Genomic DNA, 24,347 nt, shown 5'->3' with positions numbered 1-24,347 from the left:
TGACCATAGTTTGCATTTGCTCTTGAAATCCAGAAATAACACTCTCAGTTGTGCTTCTCCACTGAATTAAATTTGAAGATGCTATAAACTTGGCTGGTGTCAATATTTAGTTATACCACAAAATTAGGGCATTCAAAAGAAAAGTTGTAACAAGGGGAATTTCAGTTGCCCTATCATAGACCTTCTATATTTGTGTTTAGGCCACCACAGAGAAGACATCTGTCAAGATCCTCAGGTGAATGTGCCCCAGAATAGTTGGTCTTGTCATAAGTCTGTATACACAAGTATTTTTTTCAATCCCCTCTCTTCAAAAAGGAATCACGTGATCCACACCAGCCTTATTTTGTATAGTAACATTTATTCTTTGGGTTGTTCCTTCCACATAGTAGTAATTTTGTTGACACTGTTATTCACTTGAATTTTTAAAACAAAACAACACTGAAAACATCTTACAGAAAAGTTTGACAAGACAGTTTATTTTCACAAAATAGTTAATAGCAGAATAATTTACAATAGTATGAACTAAAGCGAAGCGCTTACTCTCCGTTTTTATTTTAAAAACTCACATTGTTATGAGAAAATCCAGTAGGTTGGTTGTCAAAGCCTTAAGTGTGGGGAAATCTCTTTTGCATAATGATTTAAATCATTCAAAAGTAAACTTCAGCTGTTCATACAGTCATAACATACAGTATATTTCCTGCTTTTTTTCATGTCAATGAAAACACCCCCTAAAAAAGTAAATATATATATATATTTTGTGTACAAAATATATATATTTTTCATATCAAATCATTTTAATTATACAGTTTAGAAATAACCATCATCACAAAATGCTATGATACATCAAGATGCATTCTACAATTTATATCAAGGCAGATCCTGCTAGTTTATATTAGTGCAATTGGAACTGGCTACACTTGAAGATCAGTCTGCATACCTGAAAGTTAGCTTAATCAATGGTTTGGTTCTCTTGCATTCCAAGGAGCTTTCCTCTACATAGAGGGAGCGCAACCGGTGTAAATCTTCTGCAGCCTATATCCACTGCGCCCACATGTACAGGATGGCTATATGATTTAGAAAGTTTATTTTGGAAATTTTGCACAATTTAATCCCCACTTATCTTCCTCATGTAAGAAACCCTACACAATGCCCTCCATGCTCAGGAAATTAGAAGTTGATGATTTAGAGATGTGGTGGGTTTTGTTTAAAAGAGAAAGCTTGGAATTGTCCATAAGGTTACCTACCTTCCCAACAGAGTCCAGGTTTAAGACTGAAGGCTGGTTGATTTTGCAATCCAGTTTAGATTTAATACCAAAATCTGTCTTATTTTGATTGGTTATACTGCAAAGAGTCCAGAAAACTAGCAATACCATCTTAAAAGAATTGTGTGCAGAGCTATATGAACATGTAAAAGTCTTAATTCATTCTTATTGGCTCTTCTGCTGGGAGTTCTATACACAAAGAACACCTCTTGGATGTATAAACCTGACAGTATCAGGTAAAAGTAGACAAAATTCTGGTGGATATTGAACATTTTAGTGAGGCTAAGGACCACAGTGTTGGGAGGCTAAGGATCACAGGTCATATCATGACTGCCATATGATGGAACTATGCCCTGACCATCAAATGGTCAGGGCAGAATATGAGGGAAAGGCTGTTTCCTTGTTCTTTTCACTGGGATGTTTCTATATTATGAATAGAATAGTAGAGTAGAGTTGGAAGGGACCTTGGAGGTCTTCTAGTCCAACCCCCTGCTTAGGCAGGAAACTTTACACCACTTCAGACAAATGGTTATCCATCATCTTTTTAAAAACCTCCAGTGTTGGAGCATTCGCAACTTCTGGGGGCAAATTGTTCCATTGATTAATTGTTCTAACTGTCAGAAAATTTCTCCTTAGTTTTAACTTGCTTCTCTCCTTGATTAGTTTCCATCCATTGCTTCTTGTCCTGCCTTCGGGTGCTTTGGAGAATAATTTGACTCCCTCTTCTTTGGGGCAACCCCTAAGAGATTGGAACATTGCTATCATGTCTCCCCTAGTCCTTCTTTTCATTAGACTAGACATACCCAGTTCCTCCAACTGTTCTTCATTATATTATCATTTTCATGCTTTTTACATTTTGAAGTGCTGGGAAGGATGCTTTGCATTTTTGGGAATTATGGTCAAGAGGGTTTTGAGCACTGCCCCAAAAGATTTAAAGACTGCATGGAATACATGTCACCCACTCCTTGTAGAGAGAGAATTCCATGAGACATGAGGAATTAAAGAGTGATTTTGCCTTGTCCATCTCAGCTAACATATACTGATTTTTTTTCCTTTTATTGATTATAACTGGGCTGGGGGAGAAAACAAGATTGGAGGTTAAATGATATTTTCTCAAAACTAGCTTTACAATTTAGTCTGGATATTGTTATTCAAATGTAACATTCAAACAATTAAAGGAAAATAAGCTTGGTTTCAACTTTGCAAAACTAAACTCTAGCAATCAAATTTTTTCTCTAATTTTCTTTTACCACTCAATATAAACTATTTGGGGCTTTACTGTTATTTACATAATGGAGGGAACCTGATGAAAACATTTTTGGATGGTTGAAGAAAAATTTGATATACCTCCATAAAAACTATTTTATACAATTCACTTGACTCAATGGCAATCAAATCTAGAGGTTTAAAATGTTGTTTTTAATGCCTAATTTAGCATCTATTTTAACTTTAAATTGAGTCAGTGCCACAATTGTTTGTCTGTTGTGTACCCCACATGTTTTTAATTCAGGCTTTTCACTTTATATAATATATAGATTTCATTATGCCCTTTTTCCTTCATTGAAATGGGGATTGCCTTCACTTGATACATTCCATACCAAAATAAAAAACATTTTGGATGCATTAAGGCAATAACGGTTTCCGTCGTGGAAAGTTACAGAGCTCCAATGTAAATAATAAACTGAGGCATAGATTGATTTGGTACCAAAAAAGTAAGCTGCTTTGTTTACTTATATAACAGTTTCAATAAATCTAAAGGAGACTTTAAAAGGAAGGAATCTACACTGGATTTACTGATAGCTTTACTGCAGCAAGAACAACATAAGCTGTCACAGGATATGTTTTCATGTAAAAAAAAAGCACTATATAAAGCTAAGAAGAAGAACATTTTCATAGGTGAGATTTAATTTCTCTTTGACCTCCAATCTTGCTGTCATGCTCAACAATAATAAGAGCCAAAACAGCAGTCAGCAGGAGAGAGGCACTGTATTTTTTAATCATTTTGAGAAACAACAACATCCAAGCTGCAAAGCACCTGAAAGGAAGGCTGCTTCACATCGCATATAAATGTCCTTGCTGTTCAAATTCTTCTTAAAATGAATGAGGTTTATTTCTTTTTTTAATCCAGCTCTCAAGCTCTTGAAGCCATTAATATTGCACATCAAAATATTTCTATGGGTAACAAAACATAGCAATTTGATTTCACTTGAACAAAGCAGAATATTGCTTGATAACAATCAATTTTTCTTTCACGGTAAAATATAGCAATTTCATTTTAGATATTACTGAGTCTCTAATTCAGAGAAATCAAAAGTTGGAGGGCTTTTAAAACAGTAATAATACCGTTTCTGACGTCAGCTTCGAACGGTCAGGATGTTCTTAGAACTACATGCAAGGTTAAGTGTTGGGTGATTGACATTTTGAGGCACAGATGTCTAAAACTGTGCCCACGTTGTATCCTACTGTAGGAAAGCAAGGCACTTATTGTTATTGCAATGCAGATGGTTAATGTGCAGCTTGATTAATACAATAAGTTAATAATTTGACTTAAAAAGACAAAAAGCAGGGAACTTCCCCCCATAATTGACATGTTATTTAAAAAACAATTTAGCCTGAGAGAATATTTCTTGCTTACTGTACCATAACAGAACACAATTCATTGGGAATAGCTTTTACATCACAAACAAGAATGAGAATCGCACAAACCTCCTTAGGATCATTTTGCTAGTGCTTGCTGGTGAGAATAAGCTATGCTTATTCTTAATCATCCTGACTGTCACAGACTACAATAGGAGCTTCAGTCTCTATTCTAGATCTTTTGTGATCTTACAAGAAAACGAACAGCACGAAAGAAATCCACAAAGAAAAAGATAAGTAAATCACTTTTTCACTTAAAATGACATTGGCACCAGTGGAACTTTGACTGTCTTCACTTCTGATATGTGTGAAGATTTCTGAATGATGCAGCTGGTTGTACCCTGCAGTTTGTCCTTTCCCTGGGCAAGATTGGTTAAGGCCATCGCTGCATTGATCTCCTTCCAATACGTCTCGTCCTTGTTTGATCGTTTCCTGTTCACTGCACTGGAAACAAACATCAAGAAATGTTTCCATGTTTGTTAATTATGATGATACTCATGCACTCAAACAGTGAAACAATGCTTGTCTCCATTAGGCAAATAAAAATCTGTTTGTTTAAAAAGAATTTCCTACAGCATGTACAAGGGGAAGAATCTTGCCTGTCTCTCCTGGTGCATCTTGGGCCTGTTTTAAGAACAGAGATGGTATCTGTCCTCTTGATAGGACTGGACCTGAGTAGGGCAATAGGATTAGAAGGGAACATTTTTTCAGTTAAGATTTTCTCCTAATCTATTGAAACTTCCCGTCTCACATTATGACATTCTCACTCATCCCTAACCTTCCCATTGGTTTGTTCCTGTCAAGTCGATACAGGCGTAGAAACATAGTTCCCTCTCCCATTTATGCCCACTAACCTGGTTCACACAAGACACAATTTTACTTGAATTATTGGATTAGCTACCATTGATTGGGCTAATACAACACACCAAACAAATGAAAGAGGGCCCACAGAGACTTCTTAGCACCTCAAAATTCTACTGAACCAAAGAACCTTTGACCTTCCATCACATAGGCTGAAAACTTCTATTTCTCAGGGCTGATGGGATTTGAGAATGCTTATCATGTGGCTTTCAAAGGCTTTTCTCTCTCTCCCTCATTTTTATTATTCTTTATAAATAACTCAAGTCAGAGACCTATCTTCCTTCTTTTTCTATTTTGCCCCAACAACTCTGTGAGATGGGTTGAGAGAGAGGGGTGGGCTGGCTCAAAACCACCCAGCTGGCTTTCCTGTCTCCTGGTTTCTAGCTTAGTGCCTTCACTACCAGAACAACTAGCTCTCTTAGCCTGACTTCCACCCCACAAAACTGGCGCCAGCCCTTGTCATTCCCCTGAGATCCAATGGTCTTTCAATATATGCATCTGGGTCAACAGCCTTCCCCCATTGTCCTTTCCATATGAGTGGCTCTGTAAAGCAGCCTCTTCATTTAAAGTGATGAACACATTTTTTAACTGAATTGACTTAATTAGGTAAGGACTGGAGTGTAGAACTCCTGCATGGTTTAGCTCAGTGTCTGTTAAATTTTACCTAACCTTTGTGTGTTTATTTGAAACGCTGCCAAGTGCCACCTTCCATCTTGATTCCTCAACACAGCTCTCCAAGAGACTTCGTTAGAAAATAATAACGGTCAGAAGCTGCAGCTCAGCACTTCATTTAAAGGAGTGCCATTTAGATAAAGAAGCTAAGGTGCTAAGGAACCATCCCCATATTCCGAAAAGCTGGAGGCTAGCAAGAAGGAATTTCCCCAGTTGGCCATAGGCTTCCAGTTCAAGCAGAAGAAAGAGACAAGTGCTAAACAGAGGAGAACACCATGTGGATAGCAGAGGCATGCAATGTTTCTCAACTTTAAGATTCTGGACCTCATGCTGGCTGGGGAATTCTAGGAATTGAAATCCAGACATCTTAAAGTTCCCAAGATTGCGAATCACTGCCCTAAGGGCTCTTCACAGGGTAGGGATGCCAATTTTTTTTCCTCTTGGAGTCCATGTATGGTCAATCACTTTCTCTCTTGCTTATCCACCACTTTGACAAGTTTGCCTCACCCCCCTTCCCTAATTTTAGCTTATGAAATGAGGGAATTGCTACCGTCAAAGTTTTCCATGTCCTCCAAGCTTGTTATCCTTCTGATAAGAACAGGATGATGTCCATGACTTTTACTTCCAACTATCTCTGCTTATATTTGCTTTTGAATTATTCAAGAGGCAAGTAAATTTTTTACTCACCTTTCACTCTTGTGAGGTCCATTCTCCAGAGTTTCTGAAAAAATAGAGAATATTTTTTTTAAATTTCCATTTTTATAACATTTTAGCACTAGTATTTTTTTAAAGCAACAGATGATTAAAATGATTTTAGTAGGCTTATTATAGTTCCTGGTTTAATGTTATGGACTGATCCCAGATTTACGGTAATTTACCAGGGTCTGATTCCAATCCAATGATTTCATTTGCAGCAGTGCCTCAGATAGAAAGTCCATACAGAGAGTGGTAAGGACAGCCAAGAAGATTATAGGAAGCCCACTTCCTGTTATTCAGGATACTACTTATAAATGCTATGTGCTTAGAACTCAAAGCATTGTTAGAGACCCCACACACCCACTTCACGGTTGTTTCTGTTGCTCCCCTCTGGAAGGAAGTATTGAAGTATTTCTAGCAAGACTACCAGATTTTGTAACAGCTTTGTTCCCTATGTCATCCATCTTGTAAACTTGCAAGATTTGTTTTTCTCACCATCTAAATGTATATATCTGGGATAGATTGTGTTGCGGATATATGCAGTTTTGTATTTATTCTTTTATTTTGTCATGTTTATGTAGTGTATATTGGAGGTGGTGATCCTTTGAGAGTACACAATGAAATTTCATTTTAATGTATGCCAATTAGTGTACATCCAAAGTGACAGTAAAGTTATCTATTCTATTCTATTCTATTCTATTCTATTCTATTCTATTCTATTCTATTCTATTCTATTCCATTCCACTCCATTCTGTCAAGATATCTGATAAATATGTAGAATAATATTGTGTGACTAATGCTCACTTCAGTGTTGATAGCAACTTTACACATGATAAACCTTAATCAAAATTGAAGAAAATAACACTGATGTCCCTGAGGTTGTTTTTTTTTAAAAAAACTATCCTTGTGGCCTTTTGAGCTACAGAAGCACAGCACTGCTAATGTGAAGCATATCTCAAAATTAATTTGCTCGGATTGGATTGGATTGGATTCCATACTTTATTTGGCTTAGTGTGATTAGATACACCAGGAATGTATTTCTGGTACAGAAGTACCCAGTACATGCAAAGCAATAGAATTGGATTTGGAACAGGTCATGGGATGGTGAGGGACGTAGATGTTTGGAAGTTGTGCTGCAGAGCCTTTGGTACCATTTCATTTAAACAATGTCTTATAAAGGCCATACAGCTGGGTGGGATCAAGAAACCAGAAACCACTCAGATTTCGCTAGTGTATCATTCTAGCTACTTTGGCTAAATACAAATTTGTGGAACTGTAGTAGAAATGAGATGGGGTGGAAAAAAGCAATGGAGAAGTGTGGAAAGGTATTATTGTTGTTATTATTATTGGTATTATTATTGGTATTCTTATTAGTATAACTTTCTCTACTTTACTTATTTGCTATATTTATACCTTGTATTTTGTTCAGAAGCTCAGTGTGGTAAGCTGTGCACTGCTCCGTGAGGAGTAACAGATGCACCTTGTTTGTCTCTAAGTGATACTGTGGAAACTGCAAAATCGTGTCCATGAAAAAAGCAAGTGGTCATATTGCAATTTGTGGAATAACTTACTTTCCCATGTCTGCTTGTTAGGTACAAGTAAAATATTATTAATATCATCCATTATTTATTTTCATAAGAGCTTTACCACATAAGTATAATTTGAAAAGTGTTTGGATTCAGGGCCAATGTATTCCTCTCTCCTGGGTGGTAGCACTATTTTTTCTTCACTAGCACCAGTGCTTGGATACTTGGGATAGGTCAGCCATTGCATAATTTGTTTGTGGGCAAAATCTGTCATTTTGTTCAGTTCCAACTAATCTATACAGTACTAAGAAAATTTCTTTTACTTAGGACAAATATTTCAAAAGTAGAAGGCCTGCTGAACTTAAAAGGAGATCCATGAAAGAGTCAAACAAATACAGCATGAATATTGAATCGCATGTCACATATCATGGACCACCAGAGGCACATTTCTCTAACAGTTGAGAATTCCTTGTTTCAACTCCAACTCTTCTGCTCATTTTCTAGTTATATTTATTTATTTATTTATTTATTTAAATGTATTATAACCGCCCAGCTGCAATGGACAGTGTACAAAACCAGCCCCCACCCATAAAACCAGATAAAACATGCAAAACGCACAGACAACCCAGATTCAAAGCATCTAAAAGTGACACAGATCAAACAAAATAAAACTAGTCGGGCTTGCAACATTACAGTATGTTAAATCCAGGCCTAAGAAAATAATGCAAAACAACCCAAATGGTTTTCTAGTTTCATTCAGTGCAGTTTAGGTGCAAAGAACATTTTTTTTCCTTTTGATTTCACTCCAAAAAGCACATGAAATTCATTGTTTCTGAAGCAGTCCAGAAAATTGTTATAATCTGCGTCATTTGCATAATTATGTAATTGACATTTTTATGGTTTCCATCAAGTAATGCTACTTGCATAATTATGTAAAGTGATACAAACGGCCTAAAAATAATGCCTTAACAACATAAATGTCAATTACATTTATTGATCTAATTTAGTGGATAATTTTCATCAAAGATGGTCTGTTAAATCAAAGATTGTCTGTTAAATCAAAGATTTACAGCAGACCCATTATCAGATATGGAAGGCCCCAGGAAGCAAAACCTTTGTAATATCCTATACTAGCTGAGCAGGAGACACTTTAAAGAAATTATATTAATTGTTAAATGTACTCCATGTACAGATGAGAACATTCAGTATGGGGTAGGTAATGAAGCTATGGAGACTTTCAAAAGTGTATTTTGCTTCATCAAACCTAATCTGAGCATCCTTTTCAAGTGATGGTTTCATAGAGAACTGGTTTCCCACTTCAGGACAAATGATTAGCAATGCATGTGCCAAAGTTCTTCTTATTGAATCTAAGGGGCCAATTGATTCTAGCTGGTGTTATGTTAATTCTGCCAGGTGAAGCATGATGCTTGGGAGGAACCACAGAAAGTTTGTTGTTGATGTGCCTAGCTCTAGTGACCAACCTGTGGACCTCTGAATATTATTGAACTACAATTTCCAGCATCTCTCATCATTAGCTACACAGGCTAGGATTGCTGAATACATTGCCTCCTTTTGGCATAACTGAACTGTGTGTTTAATATAAACAATACAGAAGTGGTTATTCAGCAAGCTACATGGATTCTCTCGGTTCTCTGCTTTCTAATTTATTGTTCCATTTAGTAGAATCTGACAAAAAGTTTTGAAAAGTACCATTCAAAATGCAATCTTTTCTATAGGCCTGAGAATATCTTGTTTTTGAAATTTTTTGATAACATAATTTCCCATCTCATAGTTTTCCAATATAGTAAAGGGGATTATTTTAGATCCATATTCATAAGATATGTATTATTTATCAATTAACCACTTAATCTATTAAGTAATGTTTATCACCAAGGGTGCTATGAATTATATATACAGATAATTCTCGAGTTATGATCATAACTGAGCTCTCAATTATAAAACACTCAACTGCTGGATGATCAACTGGTGGAATTGGTCCCAGTCTAGGTTATCTTTATACTTTTATTGTGTTGCTTGCTTGCTTTTTTCCAGCAATTCTTCAGTTTGATTTTCTGAAAATGCCTAGAAGCCTATTTAGAACCCCAAAACAACATAGCAACTATGATTACCATCTTCTATGAGACAAACATACCATAAAGTTTTTAGACTGCCTGTAACTGAAAAATGCATTCTTTTATTTAAAGACCAAAGAACAGTTTTATCTGTATTAAGTGAATGCCAATAAATGACAAGGTTGTAAAAAATGGAAAGTGGAAAAATGTGAAATAAATTAAAGGTTATAATGCCAAAAATACTTTCTAGAGCCAGTAGAGGATGTAGAAATGATTGCGTAGTCTCCTCAAAATGTAATACTCATTACTAATACCATGAAACCTATCATGAAGGCAGTTGGATTCATTCAATTTCTTAAAAGTTGGAGGCCTTCATATTAGATTGATTTCAGCATATTGTGGAAGACAGCCTCTTTGAAAGTCATTTTTGAAGGTGGATGCCTCTCATTTTTGATGAAAAAAAATATCTCCTAGAATCCTTAAGGATGAAAGATACTCTTATGTTAAAATCTCTCTGGATGTAGCACCTTCTTAACTTGTTTGTTTCTGAGATCCTTACTATTTTATTGGTGTCAGAAGATTGTGACTTTCTGGTCAAAAAATATAGTTATGTACTGAACTAAGACCATGCTCCCAGTTGCATCTAACCATGTTGCAAAGTTGTTCCATAATATTTTTTATTCTTTTCTATTATATCCCCATTATGTTGTGTTCATGTTGTCCTCAACTCATAAATGCAACAGTTCGAAGTTATTTTTACAGTGTTGCAACAGTATTTTCCTTATTATTCTATTCAAAGACAACCTCAAATTAAAATGAAATAAAAACAAATTGATTTACAATCTACCTTTTATTCAGGAACTCAAGCTGGCATATTTAATAATCTGGAATAATACCACAGTTTCTCCATATAATTCAGGAAAACTAACAAACCCCCTGCTCTAGAATTATTTTAGAACTGTTTTGAGAAGAAGTTTTAAAACATGGGGAAAACAATTCAAAGCACAGAATTTTATTTGGATTTTGTTATATTTGTGTGCTTCAAGTCAGCAGTTACTGGTTGCTGCCTGGACTAGTCTCTGAAATTTTCTTGGTGAGATTTCAGTAGTATCTTATAATTTCCTCCTTCTTACAGTTGAGAGAAAATGAGTAACTCAAGATTGCCTATCTGGCTTTGTGTCCAGGTAGAACTAGAACCCTCCTACTGCTTCTAACCTGGTCTCTTAACCATGATATCAAACTGTCTCTCGACCTCAAATTGATTAGGCATTATGTTAGATCCCATTTAGAATTTTGCACACTATGTCTAGATTTCTGTTAGTAAATCCAGATTAATTCTGAAGAAAGCGAAGTCTCATTATTCTACAAAGCTCTTAGAGAGAAAAGATCTAATTAGAATTCCATAGTGATGTAGCTTGCTGGGATTGTGTTTTTAAGTTTTAGTAACTTAAAACCCTGAGGCAGTCTCCCAATGAATGTAAATAAATCCACTAACACGAAGAACTAAAAAAGAGGTGATCATCATGTTCAGGAACTACTTTGCTATTTATGGTTAGGACTTCAACATTCCTCTTAAAATGCTTCTTATTTGAGTCTTTTCAGCTCCTGTAAATCCTTTGATGAGTCAGTCACTACTTCTAGAGAAGGGAAATTCAGAAATTGCCAGTGAAATCTGGAGTATTTTGGATTTGGACAGTATTTTGCTTAATTAGTAGCCTTGTATCTTACCCCCAGATGAACATCTTTTGGGACAATTTTCATGAATTACAGTGCTATGCTTCATTTCCTTACTTCCTACTCATTGTGTGAAAGATCCTTCAAAAGGGAGGGAAACGAACAGCTCAGCTGCACAGAAGGATGAGGAAACGACTCTACATACAAAGGGTCTGTTATGTGTAAAAAGGAAAGCTAAGAAAAAAGGGGGAGAGAGAGCGAAAGGGAGCTCATTTTCTGATGACTTTCCACTATATTTCCTTTAGTAAACAGCAAAGCCAAGACTTATCACTCACAAAGCCTCCTGGGAATCAAGTGCAATGCTTATTTTGAGAGTTTAGGCATTGCATACCACTCCAAAAAAATTAATTGGGTACAAAGAATCAGGAATTTTGCAAAAAAGAATTAAACAATGGAATAATGCTGCAATGAATTATGCCACAGCTGGGTCAAATCATGCAAGTGTTAAATAAGTCACTCATCCAAAAAATTATACATCTTTGGGTGTACATTAGATGCCAGATGTGCCTCCTTTTCCTGTCAAGGACAATTTTCTTTCACAGAACAGAATATCATTTCCTGTGTTGTCTCAATTCCAGATCAACAGAACATCCCTCTCCTGTAATTTTTTTAAACTATCTTCTCATTTTTCCAGGCACAACCAAGGTGATAGATAAGACACTCTTCAGCTAGATGCTATGTTATTTTAAAAAACAAACATGAGAATGTTCATTTAAACTTGTTTTCTCTTTAGAGGGACATTATGCCTTTTTCCTGTGTAGGGACCTTTTCTATTATGGTCTTTCAGATGCCTCTTGTAAAAACCAGCGCGATGCTAATCTTGCAGATCAGATGCAGGCAAATTCTTTTTCTTGGTTTGTTTTATTATACAATCTCTATCTACTGTCACTGCAGTTTACTTACATGTCTGTTATGCTTAAGAGCTGTTTCAGCATTCACTGAGTGTTTTTGTAGTTTTTGGAAATGTTGAAAGTCAAAGTGTAACATTTTCACTACACAGAGATTCCGGGATCCACAAAAGCTTGAATGTTAGCCATAAGCAAAGTCTGGCTAGTATTCAATCCCACCACATATTAAAAAAAAACTTGTAAGAATGCAGGAAGGGTTGGACTTACTGTATTCACTGCACAGCATTCCTGAGGGAGTTGGTGGGCTTCCATTTTTGTTTAACCCTTAAATCTCTAAGAGTCAAAGCAATATTAGTTTCTTTACAGAGCCTTTTGTTTTCAATGCTTTCTGAAATGCACAGGTTGCCACACATTCAAGCAATCACCCACTCTGGATCTGTTTCCTATATAATATCTTAATACTATGACCTCTGGGCGATGTGAGATCAACATCATTAAGATGGCAAACATAATACAGTGATGCATGGCTCTAAAAATGTAGGATTTGCACTGTGATATTCCATTTGTCATCTTGTTGTCTTTGCTGCCTTCACCCCAGCAGAGGCACCATCTTCATATCTAGCATATGTTTCAAAAGTCTTTTTCAAAAGGCAACTGGACTTTGTTTTTTGCTTGAAGAAATTTCAGAACTGAAGACGCTTCTTGGATGAGAAACGAAACATTTTTAAGCTAAAACTAAATCCAGTTGCCTTTTGAAAAAGCACTTTTGGAACAACCATGACCTGGATGACTGAGAATCTCCACAGACATTTATCTAACATATGGAAATATCCTGAAATGGCTGCTCATCAGAAGAAGGCACGACTCATTTCCACTATTGAACAACTGCAAAACCTCCGCATATTCAGAGAACAGAAGAACAGAGGAAATGGGTCATTGAACAAAATATTGCAACATGCTTTCTCTCCTAAAAGTTCAAACTAAGTCTCTTCTTGCCTAGTTTAAATTCATTTTCTTTTCTGTAGATTCTTTGGACAGTTCCAGGTGACCAGACTTTTCATGGGAACTCTTCTAAATTGAGTTGAAAATACATCTAAACCATTATTTTGTTTCATTCTTTTATGATTATTTTCACAGCTATTAGCAGGAGTGGGATTCTACCAGTTTGCACCTATTTGCCAGAACCGGTTGTTAACATTCTAAGCAGTTTGGGAAACTGGTTGTTAGAAGAAATTACTAGCCTAATCCTGTAAGAAAGGCAGGAAGGAAACATTCTGGTGTTGCTTGCAGGAACTGCCTCTCCATTAACCCTTATTACATTCTTGGCAGGACTAGACTTCCTGTCTCAGGAACTTCTCTGGAGTTTTTTTCCATTCTTTTGCTGGTACTTTGCTTGTGTGGAGTGACCATTCAAAGTTACAACGGCACTGAAAAAAGTGACATATGGCCATTTTTCACACTTACGACTATTGCAGCATCCCCACAGTCATGAGAGGCCAGGCGAGGAGATGCATGTCTCGATGTGTGTGATATTGAGTTGGCCACACCCAGCCAATAACATGACCACCAAGCCACGTCCACCCAGTCACATGACCACCAAGCCACACCCACCAACTAAGCCACACCCACAGAACCAGTTGTTAAAAAATTTGAATCCCACCCCTGGCTATTAGACATGAAAACATATGATAGATCAGTTTCTAAGGACAGGTCTGCCTTGACTGACAACTTTAGCTCCTCACACTAGCTGTCTCTGGAACTAAGAAATGGCAAAGAAGGAAGAGTAAGTAAATTATGCATCTTAAATTTTTGGCAGTTTACTAGCACATCAAATTTTTATTATCAAATCTGGCATGAGCACATTCAACTCATCTTGTGTGAATTGTTTTTGGTTATTGTTGGAAATGACTGTATTGACCCAGTTTTTCCAAATAATCTAATGGAAGAAAGAAAGGGAAGAAGAAAACAACAGGACATGGCTGATTTCAATGTGATTTACTAGGTTACCTACAGTTCTCCCAAACCACAGTTTGCAGGCAGGCATGAAGTATGCGCTAAACTTTCACAGGACAATCTATGTTAACCAGAATTCATGTAATTACATTATGTTGGAAGGAACTCACATGAATGTTCACAGGAAAAAGTGTCTACAGATTAGAAAAATAAAGTCTCAATGGAACTTAACCAACATGATAACAAGTCTAAAATCAACAACATATTAACGATAACAAATTTCTTTATTTGTTTTGTTACATTCCAATTTTAGGCTGCCTCGTTTTTAGAACATGTACGTACTTGAAATCTGGCAATTCATCAAAAAAAAGGGCATTTGAGGGCTTACAGATTCCCACAATGAAAGAATGGATGGTAAAGCAAATGTAGTTGGCAGAAATGGCAAAATATACTATTCTGATTTTAAAAAAATATCTTTATGTAGCGTTGTTTTTACCTGGAAAGCACTCTTGGTTATTTTAATATATATATATATATATATATATATGTATGTATGTATGTATGTATGTATGTATGTATGTATGTATTGCTTGAAACTAAAAGAAATGATATTTTAATTTTGGGAGCTGATAATTAGAACTGTTTATGACTCTAGAAATACTGAGAACTATTGTTAAACTTAGCACAAAACATTACTATATTTTATATTTGTATCTGTATGAAAAATGTAAATTACTCCTTTTATTTTTTTCCCTTTCCCCCTCCTTGTTTTGCACTCCTAATCTTTTTTTTTCTGTCTTCCTTTTTTCCATTTCTTTGTTTTTCTGTTTTCTTGTATTTTATTTTTTGCTGAAACTTTATTAAAATGTTTATTAAAAACAGAATGTGAGGCTTAGTGACTAAAATATATATGTACCCCTAATGAACTAAAATCTGAATCTGAATTAAAACTTGGGGAAGCAATTGTTTTTCCCTCATTCTGCCATTTTGTATGGTGTCTCATCCAACTTCCATTCAAGTCACTTAGACATCAGCCTGTCTTAAACTATATATCCAAAGTTTCTTAGGCATGTTTGGCAGCATCTCTGGCCCAAATCTTACCAGCGTCAATTTCAGTGAGGAAGTCAAGCCCAAAGCCACCTACAGGAATTTTTCCAGGTGAGGGAGAAGAAAGCTACAAGGAAGGATGTGATTTAATTTGTGCATATAGCATTTGCACAACACAACTGCCCATTTTTCTAATAAGGTATTAGATTATATTATTTTTTGGTGGGGGGGAGATTATTTAACAATTCCACATGATTTTGTTAGGAATGATGATCTCATGTCCTGGTATAGGAAAATGGGAAGATGCTTTATACGGAATGACAGCCTTGTTTATCTATCTATCTATCTATCTATCTATCTATCTATCTATCTATCTATCTATCTATCCATTTTGTTAAGTTTTCGCAGGTATTTATATGTATGGTATTCAGCTTTGTTCTCACATCATTATAGTTGTGCTTTTAAAGTTGTAGCAATGTTTCGCAGAATCTCTTCTGCCATCATCAGGCTTCTGTATTGTGTTTGTCTGATGAAGAAAAAACCATTCTAACACAGCAGTAGGCTGTGCTAGCACCAAATTTAAAACAGAAACAGCTGTGAAAGTCTGACTCACAGACAAACACTATACAGAAGCTTGATGAGGCAGATGAGATTCTGCAAAAACGTTGCTACAACTTTAAAAGCACAACTATAATGATGTGGGAAAATACCTGAACAAACCTGAATACCATACATATAAATACCCATGAAAACTTAAGAAAACAAATATATATATATACATACATATATACATACATACATACATACATACATACACATACACACACACACACACACACACACACACACACACACACACACACACACACACATATATATATATATATATATATATATATATATATATATATATATATATATATATATATATATATATATGTAGGTCTTGGCATGTTCGGGTCTTTTCCGTGTAAGATTGAGAGTATCTTGGCAATGTTTCGACAAGGTCCCACTCACCATCTTCAGGCTGGTGCACACACATACACACACACACAAACACACACACACACACATATATATGTACATTCCTAATTTTTCAGGGTGGAAACCGGGGAACTTTTTATATATGGCTAAAATATTTAATGTTCTAGTATCAGAAACTTATTGAAGTCCTAGAACAATGTTGGATTGAAGAAAAGTAAACTTATATAACATTTAAATTTACATTTTACATTTGAAATGTGAAATAAAAAATGAAAAATAAAATTGTAAAAATAAATTTAATTTGGTCTGAGTTCATCTGATTAGTCAACAGGCTAATGTATTGCTGCTTGAATTGCTATTATGAAAAAAGGGATATAAATGTAATAATATAAAATATAATATAAAAAAAGCATTTCCATTAGTTTCCTTAATTATATAATCCCATTTATTTGAGGCTGTGCTCCATAGGCTACCCACAAGGGGTATTATCATGAAAAAAGAGCACCAATTTCTGACCATCAATGTTTTGTATTACTTAATTAATTCAGTTTATTACAGTCATAGACCAGAGACCAGAACAAATAAAAACACTCAATAAATATACAATTAAAAATTATAGTATAAAATAATAAATAACAACTAAAATATATGATCAAATTCAATCTGTCAAATATACATGGTCTAACTATACTAAAATCATAACCCATAAACTGTGTGGCTCTTTGTCAGTTTAATACTAAAATTGTTACATAACGTAAGTATAACATAAGTTAAATAACATAAATATGGTGGATTAGACATGTGTTTCCGACAAATTCCCAGTGTTTCAAAGTTTTTTATTGTTTCATAACTAAGTCTGCTCTCAAAAAAGAAAAATCTCATTCAGAAGAAAGTCAAAACTGAAGTGCATACAATATTCTTGCAGGTAACACTTTCTCCCTCGATCTTTAATCCATTGCATTTCTTTACAACAGTCCATTTAGTTTTCCTATGTTCACTTCCTTTTATCTTAAAAAACACACACATACACACACATACACACACACACTCCAAGAGACCCTACAAATTTATTTGGTATCAATTTCCCTACCCCACCTCCTATCCCCATCCCACCAACATAGGCACAACAACCATTTAAGATACATAAAGTAGTCTCTCTGCCACCTTTTTGTTTAAAATATGCAGTTAGAGATTTCATGGGTCACAATGCAGAATCCCTATTTTAAAACTTTCAGACATTCAGAAAACGTTGTTCCTAATTGAGAGAGAGAGGGAGGGACGGAGGGAAAGAGAGCAAAATGACAAAATAATGGACCTGTCTTGTTTTTCTACTTGTCTCCGTTGGCTCAAGCCACAAAAAAACATGTTTTTAAAGCTTACTATGTATGACAAAGACCAGAGCCTTGATTCTATTCATTTCAGTTAGCTAATAAATTGAATTAGCTTATTAAGTCTGAAGAGTCCAAGAGTACAACCTTAGATACTACTTTGGCCCTCCATATTTGTGTCAAGTTATGGTCCAGTTCTAGAGTTTAAGTTTTCTTGCCTTGAGATCTTCCCATGATGGCTGTTTTGCTGGGCCCAAAGCACAAACCTAGCAAAATGAATTAGCTGGTGCATGTTTAACTTTACATTAAACTGCACCCTAGATGCAAAATCCAGGAGAGAGGGGAAAGAATGAAATATGATTTGCAAAGTACAAAGTGCTGTATTAAAAATAGTACTAAGACATAATGATAATTACAGATGCGTCTCTTCTGGAATGAAGTCAAGGTCAGAAGCGGGCAAAGAAGAGGAAATAGGATCCATTACGTTTTCTTCCATGGGGCCAAAATGTCATTTTAGGGCCTGAATGCTACAAGTCATCTTCTTTACTTTGTTTTTATTCCTGCCAAATTTTACCGTCTAGACTCTAGACAGAAGACTCTAGCCTTCTTTGTAGAACATTAGCTGTAAATATCTTTAATGAATTGCTACACTGACATTGACTAATTGAACACCTCAGCTCACAGAATGGCTGAGGGGGACATGTTTATTCACACCAGACACAGTTTTCAGATGTTTCTCACTGAAAAAGCCCACCATGTTGGTTGCATAACCCTCTGAAATGACAGAAAACAAAGCACGTGTCAACCAGAGCTGGTGTGATGCAAATAAGAAAAAAAAACAATAGAACAAAACCTTGCGCCTGGTTCCTTGTCAGAACTAGAAAAATGAATTTGAACTGAAGCATTTAATGTTCGTTTTCCTGATGTGAATACAACTTTTGCAGATGTTGGCTGGCCGTTCAATCTCTAAGAGATTGAATATTGAATATCTAATATTGGTATCAATCATAAATTCTCCTCATTGTGGGGGAGGGGTTAAGGGGAAAATGAGCCGTCAATGTGCTGCAGCTGCCAGAAAAGCCAATGCAACCCTAGGCTTCATTAATAGAGGGATAGAATCAAGATCACATGAAGTTCTAGTACTGCTTTACAAAGTAAGGTCACACTTGGAATACTGCATCCAGTTTTGATCACTGTGATGTAGAAAAGATGTGAAGACTCAAGAAAGACTGCAGAGAAGAGCAACAAAGATGATTAGGGGACAGGAGGGTAAAACAAATGAATAACAATTGAAGGAATTGGGTATGGCTAGCTTAATGAAAAGAAGGACTAGGGATGATATAGTAGCAATGTTCCAATATCTATGGGGCTGCCATAGAGAAGAAGGGGTCGATCTATTCTCCAAAGCACCTGAAGGCAGGACAAGAACCAATGGATAGAAACTAATCAAGGAGAGAACCAACTTAGAATTAAAGAAAATTTTCCTAACAGTTAAAACAATTAATCAGCAGAAGTTGTAGGTGCTCCAATACTGGTGGTTTTTAAGGACTTCCTGCCTGATCAGGGGGTTGGACTAGAAGACCTTCAAGGTCCCTTCCAACTCTGTTATTTTTTTATTCTCTTAAGTCATAGAAGCATTTGACTTCTCAAAATCTTCCCTCTTCTTGACATTCTCACACATAATTTCTTCTGAAAAAAAGTGAGAATGGGTGTGTGTGTCCATCGTCTTCCCAAATGGCAATTTGTGGCCATTTCAGGATATTTTAAGGGGTGGTAAGAGGCAATTAAACCATTACTTTAGAAGTGTGGGAAAGCCATGAACAATTGGTTTTGAATGCTGGGAGGGAGTGCAGTGGCACAGCAGCTAAAGACACTGAGCTTGACAGCTGGAAAACTGACAGCCCAGGTTTGAGACCCAAGAGCTATGTGATGGAGTGAGCTCCCATTATACTTTCCCTATCTTCTGTTAACCTAGCAAATTGAAAGCATGCAAAGGGAAGTAGATAAATAGGTACTATTTTGAAGAGAAAGTAACAGCGCTGTCTGAAGTAACAGAACAGTCTTCAGACAACGCTGGCTCCCTCAATTATGAAATAGAGGAGTACTGCTCCCTGGAATCGGAAATGACTGGACATAGGAGATCTTTACTTTTACCTTTGAATGCTGGCAGCTGCATGAAACCTCTGGTTCCTAATTTTTTCATATACATATATGTGATTGTGTGTGAAGAGGGGAGAGGAGGAGAGAGATGGGGGCCAAGATAGAGACAGAGACACACAGAGAAGGGCTGAGGCTTCCAGTGCCTCTATAATGGTACAAAAAACTTTTGGTTTAAATCTTCCTGTTCAATCTTATGAAACAACAAACTAGTCTTTAATGTCATCCCATTTTAAGAAATACTTCGATTTACAGATTTGCCCATCTTTTTTGCTTGGTCCTTGGGTGGGGTGAAGTTGGCTTATAATTTAGCCTTCTCAAATCTTTCTCATATCAATTAGGGAATTAGGAGAACTGAAGTCCAACACGTTTGCAGGTCCTAAGCTGCAAAATATGAACCCCAAAGCTCAAAAATTTGGCAGAATTTGAGTCTGAATCAGTTGAAGGAACCTTCTTAAATGCTCCTGGCATTTTGGTAGCAAATAAAAAGAAATACATCAATATCTTCAACATGCTTGTGTTCAGCTATGTTGACGCAACTTATCTTGACAAAGTCTGCCTCTAATTATATATGGCAGTCATCTGACCACAGATAAACAGATATTACACAAACCTTTGGAGAGAAGAGTATTTGGCTACCAGAACTTTTGGAATAATTTACTCTACATCCTGACTTTAAAACACCAAAAATGATTCATAGCATTTTGGGGAGTTGCACAAAAATACTTTTACTGAACAAGAGATTAGTCTCTCTGACCTCCATGCCTTATTCATACTAAACATTTCTATGTTTAGTGATATTGTATCATAGATTTCTGAAGAATAGCCAGGGATTTGGGGCCACAAACTAACAAATCCTAATAGCTACCTTCCACTAACTTTCAAAAGCTCCACTTCAAAAATAATGGCACAGCAAGAGAAGCACAATGTCCTAAGAATGATAACTTTCACTTCTTTTCAAAACAAAGTGGGTAAATCATAAAAAGCTCTCTCTGTAAAGATAAATTAATTTATCTTTACCCAGCCACCACTTAAGAAAAGAATCTGGATAAAATACCTATATTATTGATTAGCACTGGAAGCACTGGAAGTGGAATGAACTAAAGCTATATATAAAAATAGCTTATATGTGCTTTGAGTGCTTTGAGAACCCAATACATGTTTATTTTGTTGGAAGATATTTATACAGGGGAAAAAATAGGTAGTAAAGCTCAGCCATGCAACAGGCTTAAAATATTAACACAACAGTTGTATTGTGAATTTAGTTTGGGTTAGTAACTCACCCTCGTATATGAAACAATTGAGGGAACAACCCAAAGGTGCTTTTTCAAGAGGCAACTGGAGTTTCTAGTTTTTCTTCGAAGACATTTCACTTCTCATCCAAGAAGCTTCTTCAGCTTATCAGAACTGAAAAAGCTTCTTGAGTAAGGAACAAAACATCTTCCAAGAAAAACCAGAAACTCCAGTTGCCTCTTGAAAAAGCATCTTTGGGGCAACCATGAACTGGATGACTGAGAATCTCCATAGACAATTGAGGGAACAGTTAAGTCAGATCACTGGAAGTTGGATAGACATGTTAATTAAGATGTATAATCATGTTGGTAGAACGATCAGGAAGAAGGACTGGTTTTTATGTTTAAATTTAGATTATAATAATTAAAAGGAATTTCCTATTTATTATCCATGAGCCAGATCATTAATATATAATTATGCATAGACAAAAAATATAGAGTAAAAGTCTAAGAATTACATAGTTGTTTACTTTGCTGGAAGATATTTATACAGTGAAAAAAAAATAGCATATATTTCTTGCACGCCTGTGCGATATAAGTCAAGTGCAGGTTTCTCATCATGCTAAGCATACCTCCTGATTTGAAGAACGCTTAGACAAAAAGCTCCCAGATTTTACTGGTTGGGATAAATTCAAATACGTTGATTTATGTAAATAAGAAAAGGCAAAATAAATCCTTTGTCTAAAACTGGGCCCTGTAGATAGGCAATAGGTCAAAAAATGAAAATGATTCTATAAAGGGCAACCGAATAATAATATGGTAAAACTACCACAGATGATCCTCAACTTATGATCATTCATTTTATGATGGGTCAAAGTTATCATAACCTTGAAAAAATTGACCCATCCTCAAAAAGTCCACCTGAAACAAGACCCAACCTGCTTTCTGAATAGATATAAATATAAATTGCAATATTCATAAAAGCATAAGAATCAATTATGCTGGCTCAGCTTATAAACAGTGAAACAACCCAAACTTTGTACATCTGTAGAAATAGGGAAAAGCAACCGTACACTCTCATCTATTCAGGAACTCACAGATATATACATTACTTGCACATACCCAACCACACTGAACCACAGATCTATCCTTCACTTCTCAGTAGGTCTTCTTAGTGTAATTATCCTTCATTTATTCCTCCATTTTATCTGAATACTTTTAATACCAGTACTTTTAATCCAGAATAACACAAATATGAGTACAATTATTTCTATTGGTTCTACCTTATAGAACATGTGAAAATAATCTTTATAATTTTTCAAGGGGGATTAGTAAAAGGAATTCCCTCTTGTGCAAAAGAAAATTATGCAGCTTATTATTTTCCCCCTTTTTACTACCAATATGCTATTTTTATGTCTTATGAGACAAATACATGTTATTTACAGAACACAAGAAGATGTTGATGATGGTGTGTGTATGTGTGAAATGACAACCACAACTTCATTTGACAAGCTAGCTACCTGGGAAAATTCAAAATCTTTACACTTGAAGAATGAATTATCATCAAACATATGATTCATTATAGTACAAGAACAGGTCATAAAAGTTAGGACAATTAAAGACTATCTGTACACCAAAATCTCATGAATTAATTACCTTTTTCTATTGTTGTGAATGGGTATGGCAAAGCCTTAGGTGTTGAGCCATCTGCAAACAGATAACAATTTCCATTCCATTTTCTTAAGAACTGTTGCAGTAACGTAACCCCGCTTATTGCAAATTGAACAGCTCTTTTTAGAAATCTTGGCCTCATTCATTGCTTCTTTCACCCTTCTCCCAACTTGGTAACTTATCATTCCTACCATCCATTGCTCTTCGGTGGCAGAGAAAAATGAACATGGAGAAAACGAACAAGGAGAAAATCTCTGCATAATTATGTTGTTGGCAAGATATCTGATTAGACAACAAGGCTTAAACCATTCAAGAATAAAAGTTCTGGAGAGGAATGACGCCACAGAAGCAACTTAGCTTGTTTGGTTGATTGGCATTCAGAAACTCAGTCCCTATTGACCACAAAAACAATCTGCCGTCTGTCTAAGGAAGTGAGGCATTTAACTACAGGCTCCGTGGTTTCAGCTTGCATTTGACAGATTTTTTTTGTGTGTGCAATACTTCTTGTTACTTTAATCCAAGTCAAGCCTTTTAAAATTAAAAGAAAATGTTGTCTTTAATTAAAGACTCAGTAGAGGAAGTTCTTTATAAAGAATGTGCTTCTTACTTTGAAGGGAGAAAAAAAGTATTTGAAAACAGTGAAAACTTTTTGAAATATAAAATACATTCTTCCCTTGCCAGATCAGGAGGAGAAACTTTCTCTTCTTTCACTTCTTGTCTCTTTGGGCTTTAAAGCAAAATATGTGAAAACCATTCATTGATGGAACAATATTTTGGATGCTTTTGCCACTGCAATTGTGAATATTTGGCCCCACCAGACTTTTTCCAGCTTTTCGGCAGAAAAGCAGAAATGAAAAGGTAGGTTATCCTTAGCCCATATTACTAACCCTTGTTGAAAAATTTATTCATTTGCCGGGATTAAATTATTTGGTGTCAGGTATGTGCAACGTAGCACTTTTCACCATGATGCAAATGAAAATAGAAGGCTTTCTATAAAGCCTCACTTTGGCAAGATGGGTTGAAGCAGCAGCTGCTTGAAGATAATTTGGGGGAACAATGGGCCATCTGAAAACCATTACTACATTCAAGTGGATTTTCCACATGTTCATTTGCTGGACAAGCAGGTTGCCCTTGAAGTATTGTTCTCAAGGGGGGGGAAAGAAAAAGCTTGAAAAAAGTATTCTCACCGTTAGATCACTGCTTTGCTAGAGTGAGCCAAAAGTACGGCCAAGGAAGCTTTGAGTTTTTACGGCTGGCAAAATCATCCAGATCAGGTACAAGGGAGGGAGGGAGGGAGGGAGTTAGTGAGGAATTCAAAGGATGAAAGCAACAGTGACTGATAAAAGGAGAAGTATTAGTGCTTAAACTGTTCAAGAGGAAAATTAAGTATTCAGATCTCTCCTCCTTCCTTTGCTGCTTACATGATCTACATTTGCAATGCCCAAAGGAAAATGCCATTGTCTTACAGCATACAATTCTCGCTTCATTTTGATACAGATTTTTAAGACTCAATTACTGGACAGATAGGGACAAGTTTGTAAAAACTAGGTAAGAAAAAATACATAACTTTTTATAATTTTACTTTGAGTTAAATGGTATGTTGGTTCAAATTTTAAGAATTGCATAGATGTAAAATATTTTTGCTTTAAGGGGAAAGAAGAAAGGAA

General features: G+C 35.8%; 1 protein-coding gene across 2 annotated transcripts in view; it reads right to left on the bottom strand.

The window, feature by feature from the left end:
* Positions 1-449: 449 nt before the first annotated feature.
* Positions 450-24,347, bottom strand: part of MKX (mohawk homeobox) — a 58,619-nt gene continuing 34,721 nt past the window's right edge. For both annotated transcript variants that reach the window (XM_026710045.2, XM_087916880.1), the window contains exons 6-7: positions 6,120-6,153; positions 450-4,343 (exon numbers count right to left, since the gene is read on the bottom strand). In XM_026710045.2, coding sequence (XP_026565830.1) covers positions 4,154-4,343; positions 6,120-6,153 — 224 coding nt within the window. In that variant the 3' untranslated portion in view covers positions 450-4,153. The remainder of the gene's footprint in view (positions 4,344-6,119; positions 6,154-24,347) is intronic.

The sequence above is a fragment of the Pseudonaja textilis genome, chromosome Z (genome assembly GCF_049901715.1).
Source record: "Pseudonaja textilis isolate UNSWEBS1 chromosome Z, rPseTex1.2, whole genome shotgun sequence".
NCBI classification, from domain to species: domain Eukaryota; kingdom Metazoa; phylum Chordata; class Lepidosauria; order Squamata; family Elapidae; genus Pseudonaja; species Pseudonaja textilis.
Note: the sequence above shows the minus strand (reverse complement) of the source record. Positions and strands in the feature narration are given on the sequence as shown.